Source organism: Mobula hypostoma, chromosome 5 (assembly GCF_963921235.1).
Source record: "Mobula hypostoma chromosome 5, sMobHyp1.1, whole genome shotgun sequence".
Classification (NCBI taxonomy): domain Eukaryota; kingdom Metazoa; phylum Chordata; class Chondrichthyes; order Myliobatiformes; family Myliobatidae; genus Mobula; species Mobula hypostoma.
In genome coordinates this window covers 18,367,159-18,390,633 of record NC_086101.1, presented here as the reverse complement: position 1 = coordinate 18,390,633, position 23,475 = coordinate 18,367,159, and the positions used below count along the sequence as shown (strand labels likewise).

Below are 23,475 nucleotides of genomic sequence, written 5' to 3'. Positions count from 1 at the left end.
TCTCTCCCCTCTCCTCTCCACACCAGAGATCTCTCCCCTCTCCTCTCCACACCGGAGATCTCTCCCCTCTCCCCTCCACACCGGAGATCTCTACCCTCCACACCGGAGATCTCTACCCTCCACACCGGAGATCTCTACCCTCCACACCGGGGATCTCTCCCCTCTCCTCTCCACACCAGAGATCTCTCCCCTCTCCTCTCCACACCAGAGATCTCTTCCCTCTCCCTTCCATACCAGAGATCTCTTCCCTCTCCCTTCCACACCAGAGATCTCTCCCCTCCCCTCTCCACATCGGAGATCTCTCCCCTCCCCCCCCCCCACACCGGAGATCTCTCTCCTCTCCACACCGGAGATCCCTCCCCTCTCCTCTCCACACCAGAGATCTCTCCCCTCTCCACACCAGAGATCTCTCCCCTCCCCACTCCACACCGGAGATCTCTCCCCACTATCTCCCCACCCCTCTCCTCTCCACACCGGAGATCTCTCCCCACTATCTCCCCACCCCTCTCCCCTCCACACCGGAGATCTCTCTCCTCTCCCCTCTCCTCTCCACACCGGAGATCTCTCTCCTCTCCCCTCTCCTCTCCACACCGGAGATCTCTCCCCTCTCCCCTCCACACTGGAGATCTCTCCCCTCTCCCCTCCACACTGGAGATCTCTCCCCTCTCCTCTCCACACCGGAGATCTCTCCCTTCCCCACACCGGGGATCTCTCCCCTCTCCTCTCCACACCGGAGATCTCTCTCCTCTCCTCTCCACACCGGAGATCTCTCCCCTCTCCTCTCCACACCGGAGATCTCTCCCCTCTCCTCTCCACACCGGAGATCTCTCACCTCCCCTCTCCACACCGGAGATCTCTCCCTCTCCACACCGGAGATCTCTCTCCTCTCCACACCGGAGATCTCTCCCCTCTCCTCTCCACACCAGAGATCTCTCCTCTCCACACCGGAGATCTCTCCCCTCCCCTCTCCTCTCCACACCGGAGATCTCTCCCCTCCCCTCTCCTCTCCACACCGGAGATCTCTCCCCTCCCTCTCCTCTCCACACCAGAGATCTCCCCCCTCTCCTCTCCACACCGGAGATCTCTCTCCTCTCCACACCAGAGATCGCTCACCTTCCCTCTCCACACCGGAGATCTCTCCCCTCCCCTCTCCTCTCCACACCAGAGATCTCTCCCCTCCCCTCTCCACACCGGAGATCTCTCCCCTCCCCTCTCCACACCGGAGATCTCTCCCCTCCCCTCTCCTCTCCACACCGGAGATCTCTCCCCTCCCTCTCCTCTCCACCTCAGAGATCTCCCCCCTCTCCTCTGCCCACCGGAGATCTCTCCCCTCCCCTCTCCACACCGGACATCTCTCCCCTCCCCTCTCCTCTCCACACCGGAGATCTCTCCCCTCCCCTCTCCTCTCCACACCGGAGATCTCTCCCCTACCCTCTCCACACCAGAGATCTCTCTGCTCTCCTCTCCTCACCGGGGATCTCTCTCCTCTCCCCTCTCCACACCGGAGATCTCTCTCCTCTCCCCTCCACACCAGAGGTCTCTCCCCTCCCCTCTCCTCTCCACACCGGAGATCTCTCCCCTTCCATCTCTCTTTACTGGATATATCCCCTCTCCTCTCTATATCAGATTTCTCTATACTGGATCTATCTCCTCTCCATACCAGAGATATCTCCCCTCCCATCTCTCTATACCGGATATCCCCCCTCCCCTCCCCTCCACCTGTACCGAATATCCCCCCCCCCGCCATACTCAGCGCTAATGCAGTGCGGAAATGTGGAAGATTGTGCAGGAAGACAGTAAGGTGTAGGTTCATATTGAGGTAGATTATGTGGCCAGGAGTCCACCTTATCACACTAGGAAACCATTCAATAATGCAGCTTGGATCCTTATCTAAGAATAGATGTGCTGGCATTGGAGAGGGCCTGGTCCAGAGGAGGCTAACCAGATTCCAGGAATGGGAGGGTTAAAGTATGAAGAGCTCTTGATGGCTCTGGGCCTGTACTGCTGGAGTTTAGAAGAAATGGGGTCAAGGTCTTATTGAAACCTATTGAATATCAAAAGGCCTAGATAGAGTGGATGTTTCCAATAGTGGAGTCTGGGACGAGAGAGCACAGCCGTGGAATAGAGGGACGTCCATTTAGAACAGAGAAGAGGAGGAATATTTTTCTGGACGGGGGTGGTGAATCTGTGGAATGAAGTGCCACAAACTCTGTGGGGACCAAGTCATTGCATACGTATAAAGCAGCGGTCCATTGCTTCTTAATTAATCAAGGCATCGAAGGTTATTGGGAGAAGACAGGAGGATGGTGTTCAGAGGAATAGTAAATCAGTCATGATGGAATGGTGGCGCAGATTCGACAGGCCGAATGGCCAAATTCTGCGTCTATGTGTTTCAGTCTTGTGACTAAGTGTTGAAATCACTCTCCTCTGACGCAGAAAGAAGAGCGGATCTCCGAACTGCGGCAGCAGCTCCACGAGCGACAGCAGTTGAGGTCGCGGAGACGGCCCTCCGCTGCGGCCAAGGAGACCCTCACCGACAATCACTACGGCAACTCGGCGGGGACTGTGCCCTCGCTTTACCAGCCGCACATGCCCCTGGTGAAGTGCCTGGTCTCGTCCGAGCAGGGCAGCAAGCTCGGCAGGAACAACTGCGAGGGTAGCAGGGTCCACCTGCTCTACAAGTGATGGTGGGGCCCGGCGTGGCGGCAGGTCCCGAAATCGATGGTGCCCCTCAGCAAGAGGGCCCGGCAAAGCTCCACACTGGTCAGGAAATGATTGGACTATTCACTATCTCCCACTCACTCAGAACCGGACCGAGACGTCCAGTCGAACCCTCCCAACACTGCCTCGCACCAGCCACTACCCCAGAGCACGCCCGCGGCTGTGTTGTATTTGACTGTTAAAATGCAGGGTTTAATCTTAAAGAGGAAATGAGTCCTCTTTTTTTTCCCATGTTCAACACCAGTGGGAATCCTTCCCAGTGGCACACAAAACCAGGAACCCCCCCCCCTCCCCGCCCCGTTTACAGTCATGTGTTAACCTTGCAACTGAATTCTATAACTGAGGAACTATGTGTTTACGATGCAACTACCCCATACAACCAGAGGATTATCCCTCTTTCCAAAGTAACTGATCTATAACGCTGACAGAATCTCCCCTTGTTTGCGAATTAAATGCCCTGTAAATCCAAAGGAACCGTCCCTGTGCTTAACCAGTGTACTGGACAAACTGTCCAGTTTACGATGTAACTTTTCCATAAAACCAGAAAAAAATGCCCCAATGTTTACGGTGTAACTGATCCATAAATTCGGAAGAACTGTCCCTGTCTTTGTGATATAACTAAACATATATCCAGAGGAACTGTCCTTGTCCTTACCACGTAACTGGCCTGTAAAACCCAGAGGGACCAGCTCCATGTTCATCGAGTCGCCAGCCTCCAGAACGTTCAGGACTCCTGCCCCATGTCTTTGAACACGCTTCCACCAGACTAGTTTTCCCCTCTGTTATCATCGCCCCATGCCCACATTCTGTCCGAAATCTCTTGTGAAATGATTCGAGGGTGGGAGTGAAAGGTGTTCAGGAATGAACCCCTCTCCGTTCCAGGAGCAGCCCTTCCCTTTCTGGGGCGTGTCGTAGCTTTTACTGTTGTACCTCTGGCAAAGGTCGCCCGGTCAGTGTCTTCCATTGAGACTGGGGAACGGGAACAGGGACGATGTTGCCCCCTCGTGGGTTGTGGTTGTAATTGAAACATTAACTGTAATTACTTCTGACTTATGTACAACATTTACGAAGGACTTCTCCAGAATAACTGGCGGCCAGATTTAGAGTTACATTCAGAGAACCTCCTCAGCTTTAACATTACACTGTCAGTGTAACTTAGTGCAGCCTGATGCAGTAAATTTTGTGAATGATCTGCTGTCCTCTCCCCTATCAGCCAACTAGGGCAAGAAGAAAGCAAAACCCTGCAGATGCCAGAAAGCACTGCAGGTCGGGTAGATATAGAACATTAAACACCCACTTCTAGCACCGGCCAGTGCCGAGTTCAGCGTGGGGCCCTGGGGCTGCAACACCTCTAGTCAGAAGGTGAGGCATCACCGGAGGCTTCATCTGGAACAGATGAGTGGTGTTGGGAGACCAGGGTGAAGTGGGGGTGGAGATTTACAGCTCAGGGTCATTTCTGAGAAATGGTTTCTCTGTCCTGTGTAAGACCGTATTGTGAGGAGTGAACTGAAGGGAACACAGGTGAATCCGTGTGGTCAAAGACTCACCTCTGAGGGGGGATTTAATGAAGGTGCCGCCCCCGTGTCCCATCTGGGAGAGGAACCACCCAAAGGAACTGTGGAACATGAACGGTACCAACTCAGCTCTGACAGTCTGGGTGGGTTGTGAAATGTGGGGAGAGTGGGAGGAGGGGACTGCAGATTGGTGCCAACACACCCAACCTGTCGATTTGAATTTTGCAACACACAAGATGGGGGAGGGGTGCACTGAATGACAAAAGCGCCTGTCCTCAGCAGTCGTGCCCCCGTCCCCCATTGCAGATCTGCCTTTGCGTTAGAATGATACCTGCTGTTCTAAACGAGTCCCATCCGATTCTCGTTCCACACCGTCTCGGGCCGTACAAGCTACCGGCTGGCAGGGTGGGCTCACCAACCTGTGTTGTTCCACATTACAAAGTGAGTGGTGATTGTTTCCCATGTTGTATCTCGCACTGACCACTTAGAATTTGCACTCGCAAGATGCATGGATGGTTTCATTCACTATAGCCAACAAGGATGTGTTTATAATAAAAGTGTTACTCTCTATTCTGTTACAGTGGCTTGAAGTTCCTGGTGTAGTATTAATAACAGCCAGAGAGAGGCAGGAGTCTTAATCATGATCTAAGTAACACTGGACAAGACTACAGGCATCTATTCAGGAGTCTCTTAAAAGACCTATTGTTCCCGACTCCACCACTGCCGCCAGCAGCCCATTCCAAGCACTCACCACTCTCTGAGTAAAACTCTTACCCCTGACATCTCCTCTTCCACGCACCTTAAAAATATGCCCTCTTGTGCTAGCCATTTCAGCCCTGGGAAAAAGCCTCTGACTATCCACACGATCAATGCCTCTCATTATCTTGTACACCTCTATCAGGTCACCTCTCATCCTCTGCCACTTCAAGGAGAAAAGGCCGAGTTCACTCAACCTATTCTCATAAGGCATGCTCCCTAATCCAGGCAACATCCTTGTAAATCTCCCCTGCACCCTTTCTATGGTTTCCATGTCTTTCCTGCAGTGAGGCAACCAGAACTGAGCACAGTACTCCAAGTGGGGTCTGACCAGGGTCCTATATAGCTGCAACATTACCTCTCGGCTCTTAAACTCAATCCCACGATTGATGAAGACCAATGCTTTCTTAACTACTGAGTGTAGCAGCTTTGAGAGTCCTATGGACTCGGACCCCAAGATCCCTCTGATCCTCCACACTGCCAAGAGTCTTGCCATGAATGCTGTATTCTGCCATCATATTTGACCTACCAAAATGAACCACCTCACACTTATCTGGGTTGAACTCCATCTGCCACTTCTCAGCCCAGTTTTGCATCCTATCAATTTCCCACTGTAACGACAGCCCTTCACACCATCCACAACACCCCCAACCTTTGAATCATCAGCAAATTTACTAACCCATCCCTCCACTTCCCCATCCAAGTCATTTATAAAAATCACGAAGAGTAGGGGTCCTAGAACAGATCCCTAAGACACACCACTGGTCACCAGCCTCCATGCAGAATATGACCCATCTACAACCACTCTTTGCCTTGACCTCAAAGCAATGTCCCCTTGGATCTCATGCCTCCTTACTTTCTCAATAAGCCTTGCATGGGGTACCTTATCAAATGCCTTGCTGAAATCCATATACACCACATTTACTGCTATTCCTTCATCAATGTGTTTAGTCACATCCTCAAAAAATTTAATCAGGCTCGTAAGGCACAACCTGTCATGCTGACTATTCCTAATCATATTATGCTTCTACAAATGTTCATACATCCTGCCTCTCAGGATCTTCTCCATCAACTTACCAACCACTGAAGTAAGACCCACTGGACTATCCCCACTCCCTTTCTTGAATAAGGGAACATAATCCTCCAGAACCTCTCCCATCTTCATTGATAATACAAAGATCATCACCAAAGGCTCAGCAAACTCTTCCCTCGCTTCCCACAGTAGCCTAGGGTACATCCCGTCCGGTCCCGGTGACTTATCCAACTTGATCCTTTCTAAAAGCTCCAGCACATCCTCTTCCTTAATATCTACATGCTCAAGCTTTTCAGTCCACTGCAAGTCATTCCTACAATCACCAAGATCCTTTTCCATAGTGAATACTGAAGCAAAGTATTCATTAAGTACCTCTGCCATCTCCCCTGGTTCCATACACATTTTTCCACTGTCACACTTGATTGGTCCTATTCTCTCACATCTTATCCTCTTGCTCTTCACATACTTGTAGAATGCCTTGGGGGCTTTCCTTAATCCTGTCCGCCAAGGCCCTCTCATGGTCCCTTCTGGCTCTCCTAATTTCATTCTTAAACTCCTTCCTGCTAGCCTTATAATCTTCTGGATCTCTATCATTACCTATTTTTTTGAACCTTTCGTAAGCTCTTCTTTTCACCTTGACTGGATTTACAACAGCCTTTGTACACCATGGTTCCTGTACCCTACCATCCTTTCCCTGTCTCACTGGAACATATCTACGCAGAACCCCACGCAAATATCCCCTGAACATTTGCCACATTTCTTCCGTACGTTTCCCTGAGAACATCAGTTTCCAATTTATGCTTCCAAGTTCCTGCCTGATAGCCTCATATTTCCCCTTACTCCAATTAAACGCTTTCCTAACTTGTCTGTTCCTATCCCTCTCCAATGATATGGTAAAGGAGATAGAATTGTGATCACTATCTCCAAAATGCTGTCCCACTGAGAGACCTGACACCTGACCAGGTTCATTTCCCAATACCAGATCAAGTACAGCCTTTCTTCTTGTGGGCTTATCTACATATTGTGTCAAGAAACCTTCCTGAACACACCTAACAAACTCCACCCCATCTAAACCCCTTGCTCTAGGGAGATGCCAATCAATATTTGGGAAATTAAAATATTCCACCACAACAACTCCTTTCCAGAATCTGTCTCTCTATCTGCTCCTCAATGTCCCTGTTACTATTGGGTGGTTTATAAAAAATACCCAGTAGAGTTACTGACCCCTTCCTATTCCTAACTTCCACCCACAGACTCCATAGACAACCCCTCCATGACTTCCTCCTTTCCTGCAGCTGTGACACTATCTCTGATCAACAGTGCCACGCCCCCACCTCTTTTGCCTCCCTCCCTGTCCTTTCTGAAACATCTAAAACCTGGCACTTGAAGTAGCCATTCCTGCCCCTGCACCACCCAAGTCTCTGTAATACAGCAAACCTTCAGGAAAGTGTCCACAAGAATCTCACCCGGCTGATACAAATGTTTGGGTGCCTCTTAAACACACCAGTAACAATAAACTCTAACAAAGGGTCTCAGCCCGAAACAACTATTATTTATTCCCTTCCATAGATGCTGCCTGGCCAGCTGGGTTCCTCCAGCATTTTGTGTGTGTTACTCTGGATTTCCAGCATGTGCAGAAATTCTTGTGTTCATAAAAAACAATTAACTATAGTTTCAATGGTTATAATCACCTGCTGAACTTTAGCATCTTGAATATAGTCAGTTAAATTTGCAGAATTACGTATTTATAATGGTAGCACATCCCAACTAGTAGAGCATTCAAAGGGCTCAATATTCAATTCTAGTGTCTATTCCAAAAGCTTACAGAGAGTTCCTGAGTGTATGTTCATGATATTCTGTTGCTATAGCCCATCCACTTCAAGGTTCAACGTGCTGTGTGTTCAGGGTTGCTCTTCTGCACGTCACTCTTGTAATGAGTGGTTATTTGAGTTACCGTCACTTTTCTCTCAGCTTGAACTAGTCTGGCCATTCTCCCCTGAACTCTCTCATTAACAAGCCCTGATCTTGTTCTGAAGATTTCAATGTTCACCAATTAACATCAATGTTCATCTAATGTCTTGATGGATATTGAGCCCTGATGAAGGGTCTCAGCCCAAAATATTGACTGTTTATTCCCCTCCATAGATGCTGCCTGACCTGCCAAGTTCCCATAGCATTTTGTGTGTATCGCACCTGCTTCAACCACTTCCTCTGGGAGTTCACTCCATAATTGTATCAAGTTGCCCCTCAGGTCCCTTTTAAATCTTTCACCTTAAACCTGTGCCCTCTGGTTTTTAGTTCCACTTCTCTGGAAAAAGACTGTGTGGAGCCTCATGGTTTTATGCACTTCTAGAAGTTAACCAGTGTGAGCAGGTGGCCAAGTGGTTAAGGCATTGGACTAGCTACCTGAAGGTCGTGAGTTCCAGCCCCAGCCGAAGGGACGTGTTGTGTGTCCTTGAGCAAGGCACTTAATCACACATTGCTCTGCGACGACACTGGTGCCAAGCTGTGTGGGTCCTAATGCCCTTCCCTTGGACAACATCGGTGTCGTGGAGAGGGGAGACTTGCAGCATGGGCAACTGCTGGTCTTCCATACAACCTTGCCCAGGCCTGCGCCCTGGAGAGTGAAGACTTTCCAGGCGCAGATCCATGGTCTCGCAAGACTAACAGATGCCTATATAGAAGTTAACCCCATAATGTCCTAAGTTCCAAGGAATAAAGTGTTATCATGCCAACCCTGCTTATAACTCAGGCTGTTGAGCCTTGACTTGACCCTGGTGGTGAATCTCTGCCCTCTCTCCATTTTGATGATAACTGAGTAGCCAAAACTGGATCCAACACTTGAACTGCAGTCTCACCAGCACCTAGTACAACTGCAACATAATGTCCCAAGACTCTATTCTCAAGGTTTGCTGATGGACAGCATGCCAAACTTCTGTTTAATCAACAACATCATGAAGCCTTCTGTCCACGGGGATGACGGTTCTCTCCTCCTCTCCCGAGATCTCTGGTTAACCGATGCCCTTTCCCTCTGAGTATCTCAACACTTTTACTGAACTCAGATGCGATGAAGGTTTGCCAAATGCTCCATAAACAAAGAAATAAGACAAATCTTCTGGAACATAAAAAAGTAAGAAAGTACTTGAACTTGAACTCAATGTACTTATGTATGGCATGATCTGTCTGGATAGCACACAAAGTTTTTCCACTGCATCTGGAACACACGTCAACAACAAACCCAACTCTGCAGTGGTAACCCAACAGATCAGCCATGCACAAGTACATGGAGTTCAAATTCAAGTATTATTGTCATCTGATTGTAGGTATATACAACCAAATGAAACAACATTCCTCCAGACCACAGTGCATGGTACACGGTACATGTAGAATATAGTGTTTTCATTTTCAGAGAAAGTGCACTGCAGGCAGGCAGACAAAGACAAAGGACTACAGTCAGGCAGACTGAAAGATCAAGAGCTCTTCTTTAGCGTACTAGGTCCATTCGAGAGTCTGATAACAATGTGATCAAAGCTGTCCTTAAGCCTGGTGGTACGTGTTCTCAGGCTTTCATGAATTTTCTCCCTACGGGAGAGGAGAGAAGAGAGAATGTCTGAGGTCAGAACGGGGGCCTTGAATATGTTGGCTACTTTCCAGATAAATTCTCAATACACAAATCTCAACCACAATTTTTAAAATCCACTGTTACTGCTTCACCTTGATTGAAAGAAACCCTGATTTGGTCTGTGAGAGATTCTATAAAAGACTTCAGCTGAGAACTGGAAAATTCAATTGAATCCAAGGACAAGACAAAGTCAAAGTAAATTTATTATCAAAATATGAAAATATAATGAGATATTACCCTGAGATTCGTTTCCTTGCAGGTATTTACAGGAAAATAAAGACATAACAATAGAATTTCTGAAAAACTACACGTAAACAAGATTGACAAACAGCCATTGTGCAGAGGACAAATTATGCAAGTAAAATAAATAAATAAATGGTATAGCATGTATATGTTACCATAAAAGATTCAATTTCCTGTAGGCATTTAGAGGAAAATAAAGAAATACAAAAAAATTTATGGAAAAAACTACATATATAAATATGACAAACAACCAATTTGCAAAAGATAAATCGTGCAAATTAAGTAATAAATAAATAAGACTGAACATGAATTGTTGAGACCTTAAAGGTGAGTCTGTAGGGTCTGAGTTGTGGTGAATGAAGTTTCTCACCCTAGTTCAGGAGCCTGATGGTTGTGGAGTGATTACTGTTCCTGAACCTGCTGGTGTGGGACGCAAGGCTCCTGTACCTCCTGCCTGATGGCAGCAATGAAAAGAAAGACTGGCCTGGATGGTAGGGAGCATCAAGAAATGTTGGATGCTGCTTTCCTGTGACAGTGCTCCTTGTAAATGGGATACAGTAGAAACATAGAAAACCTACAGCACAATACAGGCCCTTCGGCCCACAAAGTTGTGCCAAACACGTCCCTACCTTAGAAATTACTAGGCTTACCCATAGCCCTGTATTTAACAGTAAAACCTGGTGTTTAAATATAGTCCATCTTACCTTGCAGATTTCAGCAGCTTCTTGTTTGGAAGCTACAAGATGTGTCACGAAAACACAACAATTTCAGACCTTCAGCATCTCCCAAAGTTGCTCAGAAGTTTCAGTCCCTTTGTCATAAACCAGAGTCAGGTTTCAGTTCTGGCATTCCTGAGTTCAAGTTTAATGTCATGGACTCAGATAGCCAGGGTGTAGATGACAGCAGCAACACAGTACATTACAAATGTAATTTAACATAAATTTAAATTAACATGCAGTATGTTATACATTATCTTACGTGACAGAATATACACATCAACGTTAGTGCAAATGGAAGAGAGAAATCTAAGATAGCATTAGGGTTTTTCAGGCCAGTTCGGGAACCTGATGGTAGTGGAGAAGAAGCTGTTGTTGAACTTTGAGGTTGGGAATTCAGGCTCTTGTACCTCCTGCATGAAGAGTGCATGCCCTGATGATTCCTTCCAGGGTCATTAACCCCCCCCCCCCCCAGCCCCACAGATATCCTCAGTGGTGGGAAGAGCTGCTTCTGTGACAGAACTGGCTAAGTCCACCACTTTGTAACCTTGTGCATTCCTGTGTATCCCAGACTCTGGTCTACAGGAACACAGGTTATCCTTTCTGGTTAATTGTGAGGTGTCTTTCCAGAAATTCTTCCCTGTGTTGTGTCAAGAATTAACCCCTTCCTTTCCTCAGTGTTAGAGTGGTCAACAGACTTCAGCAAGAACAGGAATCGGCTCTAAGTAAATTTCTAGTTACTATTAGCTTTCTTTCTCTATCAGTACAAAGGTAGTGCACTGAGAATGGGTCCAGGGCTAGTGATGTTATATGGGAACTCTGAGAGACCTACAGCCTTCCTGATAACTACATCTGCGTGAGATGCACTGAACAGCAGATCCTTAGAGACCAAGTTAAGGAACTGGAGCCGCAGTTGATGGCGTTCGGTTCATATGGGGGAATGAGGAGGTGCAAGCTAGAGGCTACAGGGAGGTAGTCACTGCTAAGTTATGGAAGACAGGTACATGGGTGACAGTCAGGAGAGGGAACAGGAATAGGAATAGGCAGACAGTACAGAGTATCCCTGTGACTGTTCCCCTCAATAATAAGTTTACCGCTTTGGATGCTGTTGGGGTTGGTGGGTGATGACAGAACATGGATAAGCTGCAGAGACCGAGTCTCTGGCACTGAGTCTGACTCTGTGGCTCAGAAGGGAATGGAGGGGGGGTGGGGAGGAGGAAAGACGAAGAGTGCAGTAGTGATAAGGGATTCCTGAGTTAGAGGAGCAGACAGCAGATTCTGTGGACGTGAAAGAGACACCCAGATGGTATATTGCTTTCCAAGTGCCAGGGTCAGGGATGTCTCAGTTCAGGTTCACAGCATTCTAAAGGGGGAGGGGGAGCAGACAGAAGTCATGGTACGCAAGACCATTAGACATAGGAGTAGAATTAGATCATTTGGCCCATCGAATCTGCTCCATTTACTCATGGCTGATCCTTTTTCCCCCTCCTCAGCCCCACTCCCCAGCCTTCTCCCCGTAACTTTTGATGCCATGTCCAATCAAGAACCTATCAAGCTCTGCCTTAAATACACCCAACAACCTGGGCTCCACATTGCCTGCGGTAATAAATTCTACAAATTCACCACCCTCTGGTTAAAGAAATTTCTTTGTGTCTCTTAAATGGATACTCCTCTTTCCTGAGGCTGTGCCCTCTTGTCCTAGATTCCCCCACCATGGGAAACATCCTTTCCACATCGACACTGTCTAGGCCTTTCAACATTCGAAAGGTTTCAATGAGACCCCACCCCTCATCCTTCTAAATTCCAGCAAGTACAGACCCACAGCTATCAAACGTTCCCTGAATGATAACCTTTCATTCCTAGAATCATCCTTGTGAACCTCCTCTGAATCCTCTCCAATGCCAGCACATCTTTTCTTAGATGAGGAGCCCAGACCTGTTCAGAATACTGAAGGTGAGGGTGCCTTATATAGCCTCAGAATCACATCCCTGCTCTTGTACTCTAGACCTCTTGAAATGAATGCTGACTTTGCATTTGCCTTCCTCACCACCAACTCAACTTGCAAGTTAACCTTTAGTGTGTTCTGAACAAGGACTCTCAAGTCCCTTTGCATGTCGGAGTTTTGGATTTTCTCCCCATTTGGAAAATAGTCTGCATATTTATTTCTTCTACCAAAGTGTATGACCATGCATTTTCCAACATTGTATTTCATTTGCCACTTTTCTGCCCATCCTCCCAATTTATCTAAGTCCTTCTGCATCCTACCTGTTTCCTCAACACCATCTTCCCCTCCACCAATCTTGATAACAAAGCCAAAAACAAAGTAGTTTCAAGTTCCTCAGTATACACAACATCAGTGATCTTACCTGGACTGTACACACCAGTTTTATGGCAAAATAAGAAGCACACAGCATCTCTTCCACCTCAGGCAACTGAAGGAGTTCGGCATGGGCTCCCAAATCAAGACCTTCTACAGGGGCATCCTGGGTGTATCACCACCTGGGGGACAGGAACTGCACCAGCCTTGATCGCTGGGCACTGCAGAGAGTGGTACGGACAGCACAGCACATCTGTGGATGTGAACCTCCCTCCATTGAGGACATTAACAGCAGCAGGTGCAGAAAGAAGGCCTGGAAGATCATCAGGGACACCAGTCACCCCAACCATAAACTGTTTCAGCTGCTTCCATCTGGGAAATGGTTCTTCAGAATTAAAGCCAGGACCAACAGGCTACAGGACAGTATCTTTCTACAAGCCATTAGATTTATAAATTCACATGTCTGTACTTTGCAATGGAGTCATAACGCAAAGATTTTTACTCCCTCACATTGTGGAATGGATGTAAGACTTAAATAAATTCTAATCTATTCCATCATCTAAATCAATTGACATACAAAGCATAAAAAGCCGTCCCAACACCAGTCCCTGCAGCACACCACTAGTCACTGGCAGCCAGCCAGAAAAGGATCCTTTTATTCCCACTCACTGCCTCCTACCAATCAGCCAATGCTCTAACCATGTTAGTAACTTTCCTGTAATACCCTGGGCTCTTAACTTGGCAAGCAGCCTCAAGTGTGGCACCTGGTCAAAGGTCTTCTGAAAGTCCAAATATACAACATCCACTGCATCCCCTTTATCTATCCTACTTGCAATCTCCTTAAAGAATTCCAACAGGTTCGTCAGACAAGAATTTCTCTTAAGGAATCCATGCTGACTTTGTACTATCTTGTCCTGTGTCACCAAGTACTCCATCACCTCATCCTTAACAATTGACTCCAACATCTTCCCAATCACTGAGATCAGGATAACTGGTCTATAAGTTCCTTTCTGATGCCTTCCTCCTTTCTTAAAAGTGGAGTGACATTTGCAATTTTCCAGTCCTCTGCCACAATGCCAGAGTCCAATGATTTTTGAAAGATCATTTCTATCTAATGCCACCACAATCTCTAACGTTACCTCTTTCAGAACCCTAGGGTGCAGTTCATCTGGTCCGGGTGACTTATGCACCCTTAGGTCTTTCAGCTTCTTGAGCACCTTCTCCCTTGTAATAGTAACTGCACCCACTTCTCTCCCACACACCCTTCAACATCTGATACATTGCCAAGTGTCTTCCACAGTGACAACTGATGCAAAATACTCATTTAGTTCATCATGCCTTCTCCTTGTCCCCCATTATTATTTCTCCATCCTCATTTTCTAGCGGTCCTATATCCACTCTCATCTCTTTTTTAAAAAAAACAGACTTAAAGAAAGCTTTTACTTTTACTACATTTGGGTACCAATGACATAGGTAGGAAAGGAAGATCCTGAAAAAGAATATAGGGAAATGGGAAAAGCAGGACCTCCTGGATAGTACCCTCTGGATTGCTGCCTGTGCCATGCACCAGTCAGGGCAAGAATAGAACGATTTAGATGATGAATATGTGGCTGAGGAATCGGTGCTGCGACAGGGTTTCCAGATTTTTGGATCATTGGGATCTCTTCTGCGGAAGATGTGATCTGTACGAAAAGACTGGGTTGCACCTGAAACCGAGGGGCACCAATATCCTTGCGGGCAGGTTTGCTGGAGTTACTTGGGAGAATTTAAACTAATCTGACAGGAGAATGGGAGCTGGAGTGATAGGGCTGAGGACGGGCAGTTGCTATACAAGAGGGTGCAGTGTTGTGAGACTGAGAGGACGGACATGCAGATGATAGGGCAAAATTGTAGTGCATGGGATGAGTTGAAGTGAATTGTGATGAATTCAGGACTGAAGGCGTTATGTGTGTAGTATAAGGAATAAGGTAGAAAATTTTGTAGCACAGTTAGAGATTGACAGGTATGATGTGTGTATTGCTGAGACATGGCTGAAAGAAGATCATAGCTGGGAGCTTAAAATCCAAGGATAGACCTTGGATGGAAAGGACATGCAGCAAGGCAGAGGAGGTGGGTGGGGGGGGGCTCTGTTGGTAAAAACTGAAATCAAATCCTTAGAAAGGAAATGATATAGGATCAGAAGATATAGAATTCTTGTGGGTAGAGCAAGAGGTTAAAAGATTCTGATGAGAGTTATATAGAGGTCTCCAAACAGTCGCCAGGATGTGGAATGCAAATTAGAACAGGAAATAGAAAAGGGCACTTTTGCAATAATCATAGGGTATTTCAATATGCATATAGATTTGGAAAATCAGGCTGGTGCTGGACCTCAAGATAGGGAGATTGCAGAAAGCCTACGAGATAGATTTTTTATAGCAGATTGTGATTGAGACCATTAGGAGAAAGGTATTCTGGATTGGATGTTGTGTAGTGAACCAGATTTGATTAGTGAGCTTAAGGTAAAGGAACCCTTAGGAAGCAGTAATCTTAATACGATTGGAGTTTGAGAGGGAGAAGCTAAAGTCAGATGTTTCAGTATGACAGTGGAGTAAAGGGAATTTCAGAAGCATGAGAGAGTTGCTGGCCAAAGTTGATTGGAAGGGAACACTAGCAGGGATGATGGCAGAACGGCAGTGGCTGGAGTTTCTGGGGGCAATTCGGAAGGCGCAGGATAGATGCATCCCAAAGATGAATAAGTATTCTAAAGGAAGGTTGAGGTAACCGATAAGGGAAGTCAAAGACAGCTTAAAAGCGAAAGAGAGGACATGTATTAAACACAAGAGATTCTGCAGATGCTGAAAATCCAAAGCAACATACACAAATGTTGGAAGAATACAGCAGGGTAAGCTGCATCTATGGAAATGAATAAACCGTCAATGTTTTGGGCCAAGACCCTTCATCAGGACTGGAAAGGAAGGGGGAAGAGTCCAAAATAAAAAGGTAGGGGAGGAGAAGGAGGATAGCTAGAAGGTGATGGATGAAGCTTGTTGGGTGGGAAAGGTAAAGGACTGGAGAAGAAGGAACCTGATAAGAGAGGAGAGTGGATCATGGGAGAAAAGGGAAGAATGAGGGTCACCGGGGGGAGGTGATAGAAGAGCTAAGAAGCCAGAGCAGGGAATAGAAGAACACTGAAGGGGTGGGAATAAGAAAAAGTTACTGGAAGGAGAAAGAGGTTGGAGGCGACCGAAATGGAATACGAGGTGTTGCTCCTCCACCCTGAGAGGGGCCTCTTTGTAACAAAAGTAAAGGCCATAGAATGACATGTTGGAATGGGAATGGGGAAGGGTCTCGGCCTGAAACGTCGACTGCATCTCTTCCTAGAGATGCTGCCTGGCCTGCTGCGTTCACCAGCAACTTTGATGTGTGTTATAAGAATTAACATGGTTGGCCACTGGGAAATTCTGCTTTTGGTGGGTGGAGCAGAGGTGCTCGACATAGTAGTGTCCTCCAGTTTATATTGGGTCTCACCAGTACAGAGGGGGCTGCATCAGGAGCACTGCATACAATAGATTTGCAGGTAAAGTGTTGCCTCACCTGTAGGGACGGTTTGGGGCCCTGAGTGGAGGTAGGAGAGGAGGTGAATGGTTAGATGCAGCACTTCTATGGCTTGTAGGGATAGGTGCCAGGAGGGAGATTAGTGGAGAGGAACAAGTGGACAAGGGATTCACAGAAGGAGCAATCCTTGCAGAAAGTGGAGAGGTGGGGGGAGCTAAAGATGTGTTTGGTGGTAGGATCTCATTGGGAAGCTTTTAAAAACCAACACAAAGCAACTAAAAAAAAAATTGGATTTTTAGAAGATTAGCTGATTGGTAGGAGGCTAAGAGTTGGAATGAAGGTGGCCTATTCTGTCTGGCTGTCGGTGACTTGTGGTGTTCCACAGGGGTCGTTATTAGGACCACTTCTTTTCGTGTTACATGTCAACGATTTGGATGACGGAATTGATGGGTTTATGACCAAATTTGCAGATGATATGAAGATAGGTGGAGAGGCAGGTAGTTCTTTGGAAGCAGGGAGTCTGCAGGAGGATTTAGACAGATTTAGAGAATGGGTAAAGAATTAGCAGATGGAATATAGCGTTGGGAAGTGTATGTTCATGCACTTTGGTAGAAGGGATAAAGGTTTGAACTACTTTCTAATATTCAAAAATCAGAAGTACAAAGGAGTCCTCGTGCTGATTCCCTAAAGCAGGGGTTCCCAACCCTTTTTATGCTACGGATCCCTACCATGAACAGAAGGGATCATGGACCCCAGGTTTGGAACCCCTGCTCTAAGGTGAAGTCGGTGGTGAGGAAGGCAATTGCAATGTTAGCATTCTTTTCAAGAGGACTAGAATATAAAAAAACAAGGACGTAATGTTGAGGTTTTATAAGGCATTGGGCAGAAGACACTTTGAGCATTGTGAGCAGTTTTTGGCCCCTTTTCTAAGAAAAGATGTGCTGGCATTGGACAGGGTCCAGAGGTAGTTCACGAAAATGACCCCAGGAATCAAAAGGTTAACATATGGGGTGCAGTTGAGGTCTCTGAGCCTGTCTTCTAGACTGGAGTTTAGAAGAATGAGAGGTGATACCATTGAAAGGACACGATAGAGTGGATGTGGAGAGGATGTTTCCAATAGTGGGGGAGTCTCAGACCAAAGGCACAGTCTCAGAGTTGAGACATCCATTTAGAACAGAGATGAGGAGGAATTTCTGTAGCCAGAGGGTGGTGAATCTGGGGAATCCATTGCCACAGGTGGCTGTGGAGGCCAAGTCATTGGGCATATTTAAAGTGGAGCTTGTTATGTTCTTTATCAGTCAGGGTGTCAAAGGTTACGGGGAGAAAGCAGGAGCATGGGTTTGAGAGGCATAATAAATCAGTCATGGCAAAGCAGGCTTGATGAGCTCCATGGCCTAATTCTGGTCCCACATCCTATGGTCTTATGACCCCAACACTGAGATTCGAGATGGGGAGAAGTACCCACTCCCCAGCCACAATGGACTGGTGTAGCATTCCACGTTTCCTTACAGAGGTGGTGCATCATTCCATTGAGTCTGGGGCCACAGTCTGCAGGTCAGAGGGCCCGCCAAGGCCTGTCCCAGGGTTGGAGACCTTTCTTTGTGTGTGGGTGTGTAGAGATGCAGGAAATGGGTTTGTTTTGTTGTTTACTGTGTTTTGTTTGTGTGTTGCTCTGAACATCATGGATATGCTACACTGGAGTGCCAGAATGTGTGGCAACACTTCCGGATGTCCCCAGCGTGCCTTCAGACTGTGTTCTCAGAAATGAGCTGATCTTAAACATTTCCAAAATAAACTTCATTCATAAACGTATCTACAGAAATTACAATCCCCTCAGTTCCAGTCCTTCTTTATAGTCAGAGTCACATCAAATATGCACATTCTGGCTTTGTATATACTCTGTACAAAGCACCAATGTTTCATCAGTCAACAAGCCTCCCCACACCAAGGACATTGACAAAAGGCAGTGCCTCACTAAGGCAGTGTCTGTGACTAAGGACCTCACTGTCTGGCACACATCCCCTTCTCAGTACTACAATCGGGGAAAGGTTCATGAAGTTGAAGACCCACATTCAACACTTCAAGAACAGCTTCTTCCTCACTGCTATCAGACTTTTGGACCCATGAACACTACCTCACTATTCATCTTTTGAACAACTTATTTTAAAATTTTATCTCACAGTAATTTGTTCCACCACAAAACAACCAATTTCCTGCCATGCGTCAGTGACAGTAAACCTGATTCTGATTTGGAGAGGCTAGTCTTCCCGCTGGTGTCTGGTGACAGCAGGACCTTACGCTGTGGCCTTTCCCACAGAACATCGCAAACACTAGAGCACAAGAGGTTCTGCAGATGCCGGAAATCCACAGCGACGCACACAAAATGCTGCAGGAACTCAGCAGGTGAGGCAGCATCTATGGAATCGAAAACAGTCGCCGTCTCAGGCCAGGATCCTTCATCAGGACTAAGGACAAACATTATAAATTTTTAACCACCATGCCCCTCAAACCTGCCCCACCATTCAACGTGATCACAGCAAAGAGGTTTTTTCTGATCTGACGTCCGTAACCCGTGGTTCTCCTCCATCCACAAGGATCAGTGCTGGGACCTCTGTCGTTTGTAACACGTATAAATGATTTGGATGAATATATAGGTGGTCCAATTAGTAGATTTGCAGACAACACAAAAATCAGTGTAATTGTGGATAGTGAGGAAGGTTGTCAAAGGATACAACAGACTATGCATCAGTTGGGGAGATGGGCAGAGAAATGGCAGATGGTGTTTAATCTGGACAAAGGTCAGGTGATGCCGCTTGGGAGGTCAAATACAAGGGGAAGGTACGTAAACAGTTCACGGCAGGACCCTTAACACTGAAATTGGTGAACAGGTCTGTAGCTCACTGCAAGTAGATAGAATGATAAAGAACACAAATGGTGTCAGTCAGGCACCGAGTATAAGAATCAGGGAGCCATGTTGCAGCTGCACAAATCTTTGATTAGCCCACGTTTGGAGCAAAGATTAAAGATTTAAAATATTTAAAGATCAGGTTTATTTGTCACACATAGATTAAAACGTACAGTGAAATGTGTCATTGATCTACACAGCCTGAGGATTGTGCTGGGAGTCACCACGTTTCCGGCGCCAATATAACATGTCCACAACTTACGAACCTAAACCCCAGCTGTACGCCTTTGGACTGCAGAGACCAGAGCACCCCATTACAGTGAGCGTGGGTGGGCTTTGGCGAGGGTGCAGAAGTGGTTCACCGGGAAGTTGAGGCTGCCTGGATTTTTGTGCATTAGCTATACGGAGAGGTGGGATGAGCTTAACCAGGTGCTTAAGAAACTGAGGGGTGATAAAAATAATGAGAGGCGTAGATGGGTGTAAAGTCCTGGGGAGAGATATCAATAACAGAGGGCACAGGTTATGGTGAGAGTAGGGAAGTTTAAGAGCAGTGGTGGGTGCATGGAACACACTGCCAGGGACCATGGTGGAGGCAGATACAGTAGCAACAGAGGCCTTCAGACAGGCAGTGAACAGACGGATACAGACCCTGTGCAGAGAGTGGGATCAGTTAGATTCCGATCATCAGCACAAACACTGTGGGATGAAGGGCCTGTACTGTCCTACGGCCGACCTCTTCCTGTGCCGTTTCCCCATGGCTCTTAATTCCTCTATCTGTGAAAGACTCATCAATCTCCACTTTGCAATCCAGCCTCCACTACACTTGGGAGCAGAGAATTCCCGAGATTCACTTCTGTCAAGATCGTTTCAAGAGAAAACACGGCACTTTGAGCAGCGCTGCCCAGCAACCCACCGATTTAACCCGAGCCTAACCATGGGGCAAGTTACAATGACCAATTACCCTCCTAACCGGTCTGTGGGAGGAAACCGGAGCACCTGGAGGAAACCCACACCATCAGAGGGAACGTATAAACTTGCTTACAGAGGATGCCGGAATTGAACTCTGAACTCTGACACCCTGAGGAGTTATAGCATCGTGCTAACCACTACGCTCCCGCAGCAACCTCCCCCCCCCGCCCGCCTTAGTCTTAAACGACTGGCCCCTTACCAGGGTCCGAGTAAGGTCACCCCTCATTCTTCTAAACTCCAAGGGATCCAGCCTTGGTGCTCTCCCTCAGGTAAGCAAGTGCCCCAGGACCCTCCTGCTCACTCTAACACAGACCCATCGTGCATTAGCCCCACAGCCAGAGGCTGTAGAAGTGACATTCCCCACACGAAAAGGACCGACTTTACACCCATCTACGCCTCTCATTATCTTCAATCCTTCTCAGTTTCTTAAGCTTCAGAAAAAAAAAACAACCGAAGTTCAGTCTTAGATTCATGGAGCACAACAGCTGAGAAACTCTGGCCCATCTAGTCCGCGCTGGCCTGGTTTTCTGCCTAGTTTTGTTGACCTGCACCCAGACCAGAGCCCTCCAAACCCCTTCCCATTTCTTAACCAGGGAGACACAAGAGACAGCAGATGCTGGAGTCTGCAGCAACAATCTGCTGGAGAAACTCAGTGGGTCGAGCAGCATCTGAGGGGAGGGGAGAGGAAACCCAGTCCAGATGCAAGTTCTCAAACCACCCCCTCAACTGCACATCTGCTCAACAGATTGTGTATCGATCCACCTAGGAGACTTCAATACCAAGCAGGAGGGAACACAGCCTCCTGACTAGATGAGGTGGCAGAGAGTTCACCAACTCTAAAAGCGTTAACTCTGGATAGAAAGGTCAACGGCACTCTCTTCTGCCAGAACTGGAATTGGAATTTGTTCATTATTGTCACGTGGACTGACGAACAGTGAACAACGTGTCTTGCATACTGTTCATACAGATCAAATCTGTATTGTAAAACAGTGCATTGTAAAACAGTAACAGAACGCAGAATAATGTGTCACAGCTCCAAGGGGCAAGTTCAGGACCTCACATCACTACCTCCACCACAGGCCGTTGTAATCGCTCACACACAGACCAACTGAGACCCCCTCCCCTCACGTCACTCCACCATAAACACCACAGCCCAACCCACTCTGTACCCCTATCAGCCTCGTCCCAAGGACAGAAGATCGTCAAAGATGCCCTCAAGCCCCTCCGCAAAGGTGGCTCCTTCTTGGACAGTGTTTACATGCACAATTTGTCATCTGCCAGCCTACGGATGCTGCAGGGAGTCACCTGTGTCAGTGGGTAAAACTGCTGCCTCACAGAGCCAGAGGTTCCTCTGTGTCTCTCTCTAGATCTGCCATGTTACAAAAACTGCACAGCAAATTTCTACCGGTTTACGGTGGAGAGCATTCTGACTGGCTGCATCACCATCTGGTATGGAACTTGCGATGCGCAGGGTCGTAAGAGGCCGCAGTGTTGTAGATTCGGCCAGTTCCACCCCGGGTACGACCCACCCTACCATCAAGAGGTGCCTCAAGGCATCCGTCCCCAGCCTTGGCACTAAACTGTCCATAAAGAGTTAATTTCACACTTAGTAATAAACAAAATATCTGAGGATAGAAACAGTTCCAAATTAAACATTTATTTCTGCATCATTCGTGATCTGTTATGGACACCGATCTTTGTTTCATATTTTGTACGTGTTGTTAATCCAGCTCCTTCACAATGTGACTATCATCCCATCCCCGCCTGTACCGACATTAATCCAGCTCCCTCACAACATAACCTTCAACCCATCCCTGCCTGTACTGACATTAATCCAGCTGCCTCACAACATAACCTTCACTCCATCCCTGCCTGTACTGACATCAATCCAGCTCCCTCACAATGTAACTATCACCCCATCCCCGCCTGTCCCGACATTAATCCAGCTCCCTCAGTGTAACCATCACTTCATCCCCACCTGTACTGACATTAATCCACCTCCCTCACAATGTAACTATCACTCCATCCCCACCTGTACCGACATTAATCCAGCTCCCTCACAATGTAACTATCACTCCATCCCCGCCTGTACTGATGTCATCCAGCTCCCTCTCATCGCTCTCCATGGTGCTCGGTGCCTTTGACAACATTATGCGCCCACGATGTTAAGCAGCCATGTTTAAGGTAAATAAAGCTTTATTGGAACAGAGCAGTACATTCACAGCAAGGTCAGGAATGGGGCTCCTCTATGCACTCCGGAATGAAGTAATTAATACACAGCAGGGGCAACGCACCTGCCAGAAGATGCTCATGCATCCGATTTCTCTCCTCCAAAGAGTCCCTGGTCCCACCATCCCAGCCGGACACACTGAGAACACCAGGATGTCAACACTCGTCCTCTCCCAGGAGGGAAAACTTATTGGTGCTGAGCAGTGCTCCCCTGGCCAGTGCTGGGCATTGCTCTCCCCTGCGCCACGCTTCTCCCTTCTCCTCACCCTCCTCGTCCTCCTCCTCCTCCTCATCGGCGTCGCGGTCCCTCTCGTCGTCCTCCTGGTCGGAGCTGGAGATCTCGTCCTCCTCCTCCGAGCTCTGCTTGCCTTGCAGCTGCCGGTGGGCCTCCTGGAGGGCAGCGATCTCCTGCGTCTCGCTGTGCTGCAGCCAGTGCGCTGGGGAGGGGGCAGGAACAGAGCCCGGGGTTAGTGCGTCACCCTCACCCCCACCCTCCTGTATCCCAGTCTCCCCTCCCTCCTCCACCAGGGGCACACAGCATAGGAACCAGACCATCGCCCCAACTCGGAGTCGAGGAGGAACTGCTTAACATCCTGTCCTCCCCGGAGAGTAGTGAATCTGTGAAATTCTCTGCCGGGGAAACGGGGGAGTCTCCTCATTAAATATATTTAAGACAGAGTTAGATAGATTTTGGGATAGCAGGGGAAAAGTATAATTAAGGGTTCTGGGGAAAAGGCAGGTAGGTGGAGATGAGTCCATGGCCAGATCAGCCATGATCTTATTGAATGGTGGAGCAGGCTCGATGGGCCAGATGTCCGACTCCTGCTCCTGTTTCTTAGGTTCTTGTGTTCTGTCTCTACTGTTGGATTAGGATCCATATTATTATTTTTGTTTTTCCTTGTAGTTCGATCTTTCT

General features: G+C 47.5%; 2 protein-coding genes across 3 annotated transcripts in view; one reads left to right on the top strand and one right to left on the bottom strand.

Annotated features, from left to right (window-relative positions):
* The window catches only part of gabbr1b (gamma-aminobutyric acid (GABA) B receptor, 1b), a 282,459-nt gene extending 277,646 nt beyond the window's left edge, over positions 1–4,813 (top strand). For both annotated transcript variants that reach the window (XM_063048134.1, XM_063048135.1), the window contains one exon: positions 2,437–4,813. In XM_063048134.1, the coding sequence (XP_062904204.1) occupies positions 2,437–2,685 (249 nt within the window). In that variant the 3' untranslated portion in view covers positions 2,686–4,813. The remainder of the gene's footprint in view (positions 1–2,436) is intronic.
* A 6,264-nt stretch (positions 4,814–11,077) lies between these two features.
* gnl1 (guanine nucleotide binding protein-like 1) overlaps positions 11,078–23,475 on the bottom strand; it is a 48,009-nt gene continuing 35,611 nt past the window's right edge. Inside the window, exon 12 of the mRNA XM_063048133.1 lies at positions 11,078–22,996. Coding sequence (XP_062904203.1) covers positions 22,716–22,996 — 281 coding nt within the window. The 3' untranslated portion in view covers positions 11,078–22,715. The remainder of the gene's footprint in view (positions 22,997–23,475) is intronic.